The 13608-nt window shown below is 41.3% G+C and overlaps 1 protein-coding gene across 2 annotated transcripts in view; it reads right to left on the bottom strand.

Moving 5' to 3' along the window:
* dscamb (Down syndrome cell adhesion molecule b) overlaps nt 1-12950 on the bottom strand; it is a 131973-nt gene extending 119023 nt beyond the window's left edge. For both annotated transcript variants that reach the window (XM_006799833.2, XM_006799834.2), the window contains exon 1: nt 12075-12950. In XM_006799833.2, the coding sequence (XP_006799896.1) occupies nt 12075-12117 (43 nt within the window). In that variant the 5' untranslated portion in view covers nt 12118-12950. The remainder of the gene's footprint in view (nt 1-12074) is intronic.
* Nucleotides 12951-13608: the final 658 nt, after the last annotated feature.

Raw genomic sequence — 13608 nt, 5'->3', positions numbered from 1 at the left:
TGCAGTTTTACCTATTAATTAAAATAATTTTCTAATTTTACTAAGACCTGAGGAGAGCAGCACTGCGCTGTTGCCTCTCCTCAACCCAATTAACATGAATAAAAACCGTGTATTTATAGAAAGCTAATGCTAATCCTTTTGACAAACAGGCACAGGATTGTTTGTTATAAATATATTTTAGGGGTGATTTATTCCCACAGGGTGCAACATTGATGGTGTGCTGTATAAAGTAATCCAGCACTGCTAAAAAGAAGCATTTAGTAATGTATTTACTGTATAAACCAATAAATTTTTTGTATGTTACATAAAATAATCAGAGGACTTTCCCGTGAACTCCACAGTGGGGGTTGAGTTGTTATCTTTTAATTTTAATAAGTTTGCCAGGTGAAAGTTGATTGAGAGGAGCGAAGATACGGTTTATTTTTATACACCGATTAATAATGTAAATGCTTTTATTTGTGTGAAGGAAACATCAAATGGAAGGAACCAAGTAATAATCAAAGCAGCACATAATCTAGCGAGGGTCTCATTTAATCACTGATTTATTATCTCTGCAGACTCACCACATACATACAGGCATGCTGGATGCCTTTTACATTTAAAATGATGTTACCTTTTTAAATGTAAAAGAAAATGTATCAATGAATCAATTTTTATTTATTTATTAATAGCAGTTCATCTATTTTAGCCAGCTAGAAAACTTTGATTAATTGGTGCTACGTAGCGCTCTGCTAGGATTAGCTAGGCTAATTCTAGGCTAAAAAATAATTATTATTATTTTGGTCCCAGTCTGTTTCAATGTTTCCTACACATACACCATGTATATAGTTCCACTCACATATGTATACATATACACTGTTTTTTATTTTATTCTAGTTATTTATTTATTTATTTTCCGCCTTCGTTGTATATTGGTTTCTCTTCTTCTTACTTTAGCACCTTTGTGGTTCAGCTACCCAAATTCGCTGCGCAAGAAACTGCACAATGACAATAAAAAGCTCTAAGTCTCAAATTCCAGTCAGGACAGCTGTTGCTGCTTTTTCGGAGCATTTTTGGTGGAAGTTTAAAAAGTTTTAACTCCAGTATTGGTGAGTGAAATTATTCTACTTTGTTAGTCTGGCACTTAGCACCAGTTAGCAGGTATCTGTTTTTGTGACGTTTATGGATGTAGCTTGCTAACCCAACTTTCCTTTCATCTAAATACAATAACTTCTCACTCGTGCTACTACACATATGTAATGTGCTCACTTATAAGATACCGGTAGCATTGTTCTGCTTGCCTAGAGTCATGGTAAAAAGAAAGTAGCCCATCTGTCAATATTAAGGTTTATATTGTAGAACAGTTTGGTATACAAAGGAGTTTGTGATCAATTCAAAGACTGCAAGGCGCCCAGGCCCTGTGCTGCAGAATAAGCCGCAGTCATCTCCAGCAGCTCTGTGGAGCTCTGTGCCCAACGTCTGACATGAGGAGTTTTGTTTTCTATAAACACAACACTGTGCATTACGGTCAGAAATCTCCACTTTGGTCTCATTTGTCTAAAGGACATTGTTACACAGGTCTTGTGGGCTTGTTGCAACTTTCTTAGCTGTGCCGTCATGTCCTTTTCAGTGACAGTGTCTTCTCCTGCCTTCACCCTTCCAAACAAGCCAAACCTGTTCATTCTTTTTTTTAATTGTACTGTCATGAACTTTTAACATTTAACATGCTAACTGAGGTCTGTAAAGTCTGAGATGTAGCACTGAAGGATTTGTTGCAGTTTCTCGGCTTCTCATTGCTCAGTCTGACCTTGTGGTGAATTTGCTGGGAAATTGACTCCTGACAAGACCGGCAACTGTCTTGAATGTTCACTGTAGAATGATGGACTTCAGACTGTTTGGAAATGGTCTTATAGCCCTTCCCAGATTAATAGACGGCAGCGGTTGCTTCGTTTAAAATAGTTACTGATGTCTTTCCTCTGTGGCATCATGTTAACACACACCTGAATGCTCCGGACCATCAAACTGCCAAACCTGTCTCATAGAGGGCCTCCCATGCTCTGATGATCAGTTAATCAAGTCCATTTGACTAGCAGGACCTGGCTTCTACTTACCCTTTTAATTCTTGTGGAGGCCACAAGTTTGTACTTAGTTTTTCACACACTTTGTCTACATTTTGGCTTAATTTTTGTTAAATAAATAATGACGCAGTGTAAGATCTGAGGTTCTGAGGTTGTATTTTCCTAATTGCAAGATTATTATGTTTGATACATAAAAATTTAGAATTTAAAGAGGATATGCTGTATATTTTCTGCCACAGTTTTTATTCAAATAATACATCGCTAAATCAGTAACCTATTCTCTTAAGAAACATATGCAAATACATCCTTTAAAGAAGTAAGTCCAGCTTCATCGAAGAGTCTGCGTTGCTATGGCTCTATATTTATAATGATGACTTTATAGAACAGTCAGGCCCAGGTTTGTCAGAAATAGACATCATAATCTTCTATCCTTTAAGACTGTCTGTATGTATTCAACAGGTTTGATTGAGCCTTCACTGGATATAATCAAATCACCTCCGAAATAATCTAATGGTCAACATACACTGCCTTTCTTGATAACATGATTAAGCAGCAACATTCTCACTGAACAGATGCTTTTTCAGTCTACCAGAGGCCCAACCTCAGTTAGACAAGCAGATATCACACATACTGGACAAGCAACCTTATTATGTCACCCAGCATTAAGTCTAAGGGCCTTCAGAAAAGTTGCTGCTGTTGGATTTATCATAACTGCTGTCCACCTGGATGGTACCTAGGGAGCTCCATGGTGGTTTCATAGTATATGAGAAGCTTCTGAAGAGGCTGACCTGACACAGATAGCCTTTGGCCCTCAGGCTTTGTTATTTTATCCGTGCCAGCTAAATCTGTTAGGTAGCCATGGTACACCTGTGCAAAATATGCAGAGGAAACTTTTTCTGTTTACTTAGAAGTCAAAGCAAACACCTGATTTCACAACACAAGCATCGGCAAACTCACATAACCAACTCGATTTACGTACAGAGGAGGTGCAACAGAGATAGTTAAATCCAGACCACAGAAAACTGATTGTCGATATTAGCTCTGAGGAAATAATGCAGGTTCTGGGTGTCTAAACATAGCCAGAAGCAAGCAGCTACAATGAGCAAACTTTGTTCCGCAGGAGTTGACACTGAAAGGAAAGACAAATTAAACTTGTTGCCAGCGAACACGATTTGCAGATATCTTCACCATCAGCATTTGGATGTTTGTTTGCTAACGCGACGCCCATGCTCAGAATCACATATGCTTTTTTTGGTTTCTTCCTGTTCTGTCAGCCTTTTTCGGTGTTTTTAAATGAGCCGTTGGTTTGAATTGCACTATCATTTTAAGCCCGCCTTGTTCTTCCAGCTGATTGCAGCGTCCTTATTAGCTTTTTTGCGACCCTCCTGAACTCGATTTTGAGAAGTGCTTTACACTTGTGATTTTATTGCTAGCAATACTGCACAGGTAATAATACAATTATTGCCTCGGTTACCCTTTTAAGATACATACCACTGTCCCTGTTTTGTCCAAGAGATGTCTGTGACCAGCAGCTGGTAGAGTGTGTTAATGTTGATGTCACAGCAGCTGGCTGCTCTCATCCTGTTAGCTCTGCCTGCCATTATCAGGCCCTCCAACCGCCACCACCTCCTCCCCCTCCAAAGCTGCTGTGATTGCTGCTGCGTGCCGTACTCATTTTAATACTCCAGACTCATTTGACCGTCTTTATGGACTTATCATATTAAACATTTATCACAGCCATTTCCCTAAATCAAGCATGTTTATTCAACACTTAGGGGACCACAGCCGGGATCCTTTCAGCACCCCCACCCCCGGCATACTCACACATTTCACACACACACACACACACACACACACACACACACACACACACACACACACACACACACACACACACACATCTTTATTTTCTCCTTTTCCTTGTTTCTCTCCGTTCCTCCTCTACTCTCCCTCAGCCCCCCTGGCTTGCTTTATTACAGTCCTCGTTTCCCTCTGTGCGCCTGCCTGAATAAAATGAGAGGCAGTTTTGTACAGTTTCTTCCCTTCTCCTTTCCGGTCATCCTTTCCTCCAGTGGCTAGGACACGAGGGGAATTGTGCTGTGCGAAGCCGAGCAGCCAAGCAGACACAAATGTATTCTGAGCATTTAGTCCTTTGAATGAATCGAGTTTTAATTTAATCATCTGATCAAACACTAATTAGCATAATCACTTGTGGGGATGGATGGTCTAGATAGAGACACAGAGCAATACATAATAGACCTCGTCTATGTGTTGTTAAATGTCTGCAGGACGCTTAAAAACACATACAGTATATAAATGTTACAAGCTTCTAGGGACCCGTGCGGGGCTTTGCCCAAATTACCTCCTCTTGCACGAACAACAGAGGCAAGTCTCTATTTTCTTCAACAGCACATCCCCAGCAAAGTGATATATTCACTGCTACACTACCCTACAATCAAATGCACTGAAGCCAGGCCCCGCGTCCTCTTATTTGATCTTGGACAAGATGGCTTACTGCAGCATCACACCTTGGCCTGAGCAAAGGAGGTCTGGGAATTCTAGGAATACCACAAAGTGCTAAGATTATTGACAATGCACTCAGTCTCACACCGGGCCGAGGGATCGATGAGTGGCCAGAAGGACATAAATCACACTCCTGTGGCTCCACTCCATGTCACACACTAACCCACCCACCCCACTTCCCAATTAAACTCACGTACGCACTGGTTTGCATGCACACAGGAACACACACTCCGTAAAGCCTCCCGACACATTATATATATACTTCACATAAACACCAGGAAATACAGCACTACCTTCCACATCTCATACATACACACACACACACAGACATATTCTCACACACACCTTACAAACAAGATGACAGCGCTTTAAAAATGGCCAGCTAAAAATAACCGCCACTAACTTGGTCTTAAATCTTAGCATCTGTGCCAGGTTTAAAAATAAGGAGCAGTGTCAAGAAACCAAGCTGGACCCATTTGTCTTTCTGTCACTCTGTCTATCCAGCTTTGCCTCCTCCGTTATCCCATAGCCTACTTTAATATTCGGACAACGGAGCATGAGACACTGGGACAGACTTGATGATGAAATATCTCCAGGAAATGCATTTTTGAATAAACTGACTGAGATGCAGATTTGAATATACAAGGAGGGTCCATGAAAAGCCAAGCTCAGAGGCATCACTGGAAAGAAAGAGACAGGCTGGCAGACAGTTGGTGAGCCACAATACATCAGGCATGCATCATGCTAAGGACAAAGTCACGCGAATCAATTCAGCCTTGGGCTACCAAGTGAGTCGAGTTCAATTCCTGGACCTGGCATGTGGACGACTGGATTAACAGGCAGTATTTATGAGGTGCAGTGTGATTGTTTGTCTCTAGGGGTGATGGCTAGCAAACTCGTCGCACCTTCAACACCTGTCTTCCACAATGGGCAAAAACTGTGGTGGGATACTCACCACAAGTGAGCCTGCAGACACACACACACACACACACACACACACACACACCGATGAGACCCAAAAGGGACTACTGGTGTGCTTGCATGTTTTTATATTTGACACAAGCATTAAATAACATTTCTCTGTCTTGTTTGGAAAAAGGGAATCAAAACTGGATTAAATTTCACAAAACCAAGTTTCTTCTTGCAAAACAGCAGCACATAAAAACTGCAAATAGAGAAACAAGGTTTTGCTTCTAATGAACTCATTTGGGGGGGGGGGGGGGGGGGGATATTGACACAAAGGCTCATGCAACCTTGTAACAATATAATCTCATGTTTAGAATAATTGCTATTTAAAGCAAACATCTGATTGGAAGCAGATCGCAAACTAAAGCAAGTTAGCAAAGCTAACTTACAACACTTTAAACCCAAAAGACACAAAAGTCATTGAAAAGATTGAGTAGTTTAATTAAATTGTGCTACTAACACTTTGGGTTTGATGACACACATTTTGTTTATTTTTGAATAAACTATACTTCAATAACTTGAAGTCAGTTCCTGCCTAACATTTGGAGACCTCACTGCAACTATGAAAAACAAATAAATGAAAGAACATTTTGGGTTGTTTTTTTTTATGTGTAGTTGCCTGGTGAGTGTGTTGAAATTAGTTTTTTGTTTTTTTGTTTTACACACCTTCATTTTTGACCAATTGCAATTAGGTGTGCAACCAACTTGTCACCCAGGGGTTGATTGTGCAACAACCCTCTAACTATTTTGGATTGTAAGGTTATTGCAGAGGTCACCTGCTGGGAGGCAACCTGTCTCCAAACAATCGCAGTGTGACTGCAACCACTCCCAGACAGATTGGCGAAGGTTTTCAGATAACTTCTGTCCGATTGCCAACACGTTGCAGTCATCTGAGTCAGGACCCGTCTCTTTCTAATTGGCTTTCTACTTATCTGGTTGCTAACTGATTTTATTCTGGTTATAGTCCTTTATAAAAAGTGAGGTTGCTGAGTGCCTGTGTCATTTTGCACTTAAATTGCCATCTTGCAGAAACTATGTCACTATTTATGGAGGAATTTCTGAATTTCAAATCAGACGGAAACCGACTTGCAACAGATCTGCAAGTTTTCATCATTAATCGCCACATTATCTCAGACAGATCTCACAAACTTGCCAGCTTAACCCCATTCAGTCAAACTGAGAGCAGACTGACTGTAATATGCCATTTTATCCCACCAAAATCACTCTGAAGACAGCAGCTGACTGCGAGTGCACACAAACCTGCTCAAAGGCAATGATATGGCAAGCTATTTTACAATATCCTTGGTCTGACGTCACTGTTACATAATTTAAAAAAGGCAATCAGCTTCCTCAAATGTTTGAGTGCTTTTAACTTATTTGGGCAAAGAGAGCGGGCCACAGCGTACTGTTGTATCAACACATGTTTATTCATTCAGTATCTTCTGCCTGTGCTGATCATGTCACAGTTGGTTAACTTGTCATATTAAGACTGATAATGTACAGTACAGTACAATACAGAGTACTGATAAAATGATAAAGTTGACTATGTAACAGGTTTTGTTGGTGTGTTTGTAACTGGGATTAACCAAACTCCAGGTAATATACGATTTTTTGATTGAATGCTGTTGTAGGTTGCGTATAGGACCTTGTTTCATTCTTGATGATCCACATGTTTGATTTGGGAAAGATTTTACACTTTATACCTCTCCTGATGCAACCCTGCAGATATATCCAGGTTTGGAACTGAAACTGGGAGTACACTGGCTCGAGACCCCCTGTTATGGTGTATGGTTTGGAGACAGTGACACTAGCTGGAGGTGGCAGAGTTGATGATGTTTAGACTTGACCAGGATGGACAGAATTACAAATGAGTACATCAGAGGGACAGCTCAGGTCAATCATTTTGGAAACAAACTTTTGACCTTGAAAAAGTTTTATTAAATCAGAATTAGCACCTTGCAGTAGATCTTCACGTTTCAGGTTTGGCATCAAGAAGAGAGGTCTGTAGGTCTGCGGGTCTGTTATTGAGACACTCACTGGGTCTTTTGCCATAAGTGGGCGTGTTCCAAACTACTTTGAAACTAAAATCAACAGAAAACCACTTCTGCACAGGAGAGCAGAAGTGGTTTTCTGGTCTTTTTTAAACTGTCAAATAAAGCTTCTACACCAGTTCCCCCACTACAGTACCTGTGCAGTGTAACCCAGTAATATAACATGTCACTTTGACAGGTGCTGAGTGAATTAAAAACATCCTCTCTACTGAGAACCCTCTCTGAGAGGGAAACCCCCGCCAGATGTACTACAGCCTCACTTTGCACGCATGATCAAACACCTACATCTGGGTGCTGAGGGCTTTTCTGCTCTTCCCCGCAGATGCTAAATGATATCGTTAACATTTTAATGCAAGAGACATTTACACGCGGGCTTGCGCAATTACACCTCCGATTCAGTGGAATCCTGTCAGACACAGTGTGATCGGTAATTAGATTTTACATTGGGTGAAATGCAGCACACACACATAAGCACGCGCGCACATGCACAAGTCACCAAAGCTTGCTCCTAATTAGGGAGCTAGACAGGCTCGAGGAGGTATGGTACAGTAGAGTAGCCCTCATTATACAGCTGGGATGTATGAACTAGGGGATATCTATTATGATCACACATCAGGATATCCATTACCCAACATTAGCACCTCTTTCAACTGGAATCGCGCGCAGAGTTCAAAACGTAACCCAACAAACCTTCGCACAACTCAGACAAGTGAGGAAGAGTTAAGTGGGTTTGTAAACTTAATTTAGCCCATTAGATATTCAGATCAGCGTGAGACTGCACAAGATGATCTATCACTTGACTGTACGCTGGGTGCTTTCATGGGGTAATTTGATTTCAAGAGCTATGATACTGCTTGTGCAACCAAATCCTAATTGGTAATTAGTAAACAGACTACTAGTCGTGAGTGCAACAATAAGGGTGGTCAGGTTTCTCTCCATTTGCTTTACAGACCCGGCTGCTGGGAGGCCGCTGATCTTTAGACATTTTTACAGAGGCATCTCCGACAAAAGGAGGCTCTCATCACTGCACTGGCTTTATCGCCTTCATGTAGATTTATTACCACACAAACACTCGTCCCACCTTCTATTTGCAGCCAAGTTCAATCTATCCATCCACCCCAGTCTCCGCAGCATTTCCATCCAGTGTTGCAGGTTGCTAATAATGTGGGGTCATGTAAAATTGGCAGGCTAACTGATGTTGGCAGCTATTTACTGTACTGTAAGCTACACTGGGATGGATGCTCAGGAAGAGCTTCCTTATTTCCGTGTGTGTGTGTGTGTGTGTGTTAGAATGTGTGTGTGTGTGTAGTCCGCGAAAGGTCACAGCTAATTGAGATCAAAATTTGATTGCATGATTTCCTGACCTCTACATAATAGTTCGTTTATTGAAGAAATACGAGATAAGTCCTTTTTAAGTCACGAGCGTCGGGTTAAGCCGCGTGCATGTCTACAAATCATCGCAGTCTTGGTGGGGACTCTGTGAGAAGCCTTGTCTCATTATATCTTTGCAACGAGAATTTGAATAGGCCGGTTTAGCTTGCTGTAGTTTTGCCCAGAGGCAACTTTCAGGCAGAGATATTTAATGGTTCCTCTCCTGTACTGATGACTGAATTTATAGATGCTACTTTGATAGGTGCAGGAAATAGCAAGAGCATAAAGTCTTAAACGGAATACAAAAAGTAATTGTGCCTCTTGGCTGGTGAATGTGTCAGACTTAACATTTTAATTTTCATAAAAAGAGTAATAAGGACCGGGGTTGTCTTTTGCTTCCTTTTGATAATAAACAATCAATTGCAAAGATAAGGAAAGCAATTAAAATGTGACATTTTTGAGCATTGTGTGGTTGCGAATCTGTTTCCCTTTCTTTAATTGAGTTCATTAAGCCGATATCCAGTGAATGTACGCAAAGAACACAGAGAACCCAGAAGCGCTGTGAGGTGCTCGGTTATAATATGGTTGCTTATAACACCTGTGGACACAACGATGTAACGAGATGTGATTAGCTTTGGGTCGGGAGATTCCAGGTCAGCCCGGTTTGCAGACAAACTCACAGTTCCCATCAGGAATAGTCTAATATTTCCACAGGTGTGCCATTTTTTTTTATTTTTTAAAAAGGTTTCCAGTTTGTGAAGAATTATTAAACCCAACTTAGTGACTGAAATCATCCGGTTATCCAATGTTATGAACGGGAATTCTGAACTGCATGGTATTTTCTTTGCACAACACCACATCATATGGCTTTCTTTCCCCCCATACGGTGAAGAGTGAATGGGTGAACGTTTTAGGACGCAGCCCCTAACACCCATTAAGGAGGTTACCATAGAGACAGGCCAGTGTGCACATGATAGGCCTAACTCTGAAACAGCAAGAACTGTCTGGAATCCAATCTCCGTGCTGGCTTCCATCTACAAGGTCATTCATTCATTCTGACAATGACTACTCAGCCGATGAACACCTCATTTTCATGATAATCAACCATATATATATAGCCAGGGTCCTGTACATAATGGGAAAATCAAATATAAATAATAGAAAAAGGTAAAGATACTTTAAAATTCACTTATATACACACACACACACACACACATATATATATATATATATATATATATGTGTGTGTGTGCGTATGGGTGTGTAATGATTGCAGTGCAAATAACAAGCACAAAAAGTGTAACGTCTGCACTCAAGGCTGTCTATTGCTTAATCCCTATCAGTTGCCTCAGGCCTCCTCAATAATCCCTTAAGCAATAAACGGACACAATCTTGCATGGCAGTTGATCTAATGTCAGAGTCAGATGATTACGATTAATGAGGATTCCTTATTGTTCCTTTATGAGTTTCAGCACAAGCTGGGCTGAGGGAGATACCATTTTATATGGAGTCAATGTCAATAAACGGCACCGACAGAGGGTTGTCTCAGCACCGAAAACGCGTTGGCACAGAAACAAAAATCCATTTCGAAGCTTTATTTTATCATTCTGGCCAGAGGGGGGAAAATCCATTTTGGGGGCATACTATAATATATCACAGCCCCTTGATGCGGTTGAATGTATTCATACCTGTAAATCCCCACTTCCCCAATTTTTCTTTTGTGAATTCTCTTTTTTTTCCATACAAAAGCAACCGACCACTGATTTTTTGTTTTTTCAATCCCCATCTTGTCACCCTGATGTCTCCCAGACATGTTTCCATTTTCTTTCCTTCTCCTTCTTCAACTCTCCCTTTTTCTTCCCCTGTTTTCGTACACACCCAGTCGGCCATAATCCCTCCCTGTAGAAGGGACTCTGGCCAATAAGTGAATGCAATAAACGGTATCAATTTTCCACCATTGATTTTATATATATGCATATATACGCACTGTGAGAGTGTGCAAATATACCTGCATGGTGTCTCGCATGTGTGCAATGGCACAAATGCATGCAACTGCACTTGTGTACACGAAAAAACACCGACAAGATGCACGACCAGGTCTGCACGTCTCAATTCCAGCATTTGAATGGAAAAAATGCATTTCACACTCTTTTCACGAGTAAATTTGTGAAGTACTTTTGCATTTGCAGACAAATAAAATACAAAAATGACCCCTGTGGACTGTGTTTCATCCAAAAACATTACACCTGCACTGTTCATTACATTCGTTGCATGAACATTTTGTACTAATGGTGCACGCTTTCTCTCTGCTAACTACATTTTAAGGTAAATAAACAAAAAGCTGAGCTCACATTTGTAACAAAACTGGTTTTGCAGGTGCTGCGAACACCCTGCTCAAGCCAGAAATATAATTTAATTTTTTTAATTTAAAAAAAACAAACCCAAAACGTTAAAATGCAAATACAAATGATTGCCTTTAAAGATCTTTGTATAAACTGGCCTTTTTTTTAAATGCTTTAGTGTCAATTTAGGCCATTTGAACTTGAAAAATATGCTTTCTGTGGGGGATGGGGAAAGGGTTAAACCAAATGTCCATTATATCAAAGACGTCACTTATTACTAAGGGCCACAGTGGAACAAGGTTGTGACAGGAAAAAATAAGTATCATTTGGTATAAAACAAAAACAATTATTAATATGATTCAAATGAAAAACTATTCAAACTTGACATAATATCCAACTATTGCAATTAAACAGACGGACTACAGGCACACTAACAACATGGTATAGCCGTTTTATTTCTCCTGGTTCAGGGTGTATATCTGAAGGCCAGATATGGGTCTAATGGTTTGTAGGAGAGCTTGAAGGATTTAAAACGCAATTCATGCCTCGCCCGTCTCTCCCCCTCTATCAGGGGTGTCAGCCTTTTGACAAGCATATAAAATCCATTTCATGTGGGTCACAGGTGACCTCCATCCTCCCTCCTCAGTCACTTAGCTGTCTACCAGTGATTTGCCTTCTGCAGTATGTGATGAGCAATAATAATAATGATAATAATAATGATAATAATAATAATAATAATAAAAAGATGAGCAGGTGCAACTTACCATTCAAGATGCTCTGGGAAAAGATAAAAGCCAATATCCACATGCCCTGCTCCGTTCAATCCCCCCAAGCTATGCTTTCTCTTCTTCCTCTGACCGGTGCCTCCCTGGGTTTCTCTTCTGTGCGCTTGGGCTAAGGTTAAACATTTGCCACTGTCTTGAAGCAAACCGGTCCAAGTCTCTACTTTTAATATCTCCTTCGTACTTTTTTGTTACACTGATTTGGTTTCTGGGATGTCTCGGAGCATAAATGCGCCTCTGTGATTTTCTTGGGGAGAGCTCTGCTCAGACTCTCCTTCCTGTGCTCCGCGTCTTGCTGCTTGTCCCTGTTATTCAAAAGGATGCTGAAGGGGTGAAGCCCAGGTGTGTGTGTGATGCTGAGTCAGAGCCGGGTTAGAGCGGATCCTGGGAAAAGAAATTAAATCCGAAAACAAGAAAGAAACAAACAAAAATTAAAATTTAGAAAAAATGGTTAAACTAAATCTTTAAAAGAAAAATGTCCGGTTTCAGGTTTCCTGAATAAAACACTGGAAGACGGATCATCCTTGAAGGTAAAAATAAATGAATAAATAAAATGTTACAAAATTAAAACAACTAAAAGAGAAAAGAAGCAAAGAGAAGAGAGAGGGCGGTGGCAGAAGAATGAAAAGCAGGTTTTTTGCTCAGACTCCAAAGTCAGATCATCTTCATCGCCTCTGTGCGTCCAGCAAGAGGCGAGCAAGCGCATCTTCCCCGCTGCCGCTCTCTAATCGCACCACACTGACTCTCTGAGCATTACACAGAATAACCCTCTCCCCTGCCCCTGCAGACGCTTTAATTCCTCATTGCCTTAAAGGAGCAGAGGCGGCAGCCGGTCGCTCCTCGGGGCAGGATACTGTTGTGGAGGTGGAAGAGTGTGAGAGCACGCAGCGAGTGGGGCATTTGCATTAAGGAAATGAGCTGCACCTGACGCACCAAGGTACCAAGGATTTTTACGCACGGGGTTGTATCAGCTCAAACAGAAAGCGCTGTCTGCTGGCGTGCAGGTGTACGCGGAACACGCCGCTGTGCCCCAGATCTGGCTTGAATTTAGTTCCTAATGTTTTTCTTTCGTGTGTGAAAACAGAAGCGAGCTCCCCCGTAATAATGGAAATCTACAAGGACACCCAGTGACGCGTATTTTCTGTTGTTTAAGTAGAAAATGTAGTTGTTGTTTTCTTTTAAACTGAATAACAACGTGAACTTGATTGATGAGATTTAATAATCGCATTGAACAGAAGATAGGAGGGGAAGGCAGCCACTCTGTCTGGGGGAAGAAAAGGGGTTAAGATGAAGAGCCCCCCCACCCCGAAGACGCACATACTCACACAGTTTATATCGCCTCCCTCAACCCAATAATCCACCACTCACCACCACCACCAACCCCCACTACCACCACCCCTCCATTTTAATGCCTGCCTTGAAGTCAAGGGTATAGCTGTAGTTGGCTGTGGAAGCCTGTGGGCCTGTCCACAGCGCCGGGTTACACTCAGTGTGATATAACCGCCAGCTCATGCTC

The sequence above is a fragment of the Neolamprologus brichardi genome, chromosome 14 (genome assembly GCF_056152115.1).
Source record: "Neolamprologus brichardi isolate AB-2024 chromosome 14, ASM5615211v1, whole genome shotgun sequence".
Classification (NCBI taxonomy): Eukaryota; Metazoa; Chordata; class Actinopteri; order Cichliformes; family Cichlidae; genus Neolamprologus; species Neolamprologus brichardi.
The sequence above is the reverse complement of the archived record's forward strand: the minus strand, read 5'-3'. Positions and strand labels throughout refer to the sequence as shown.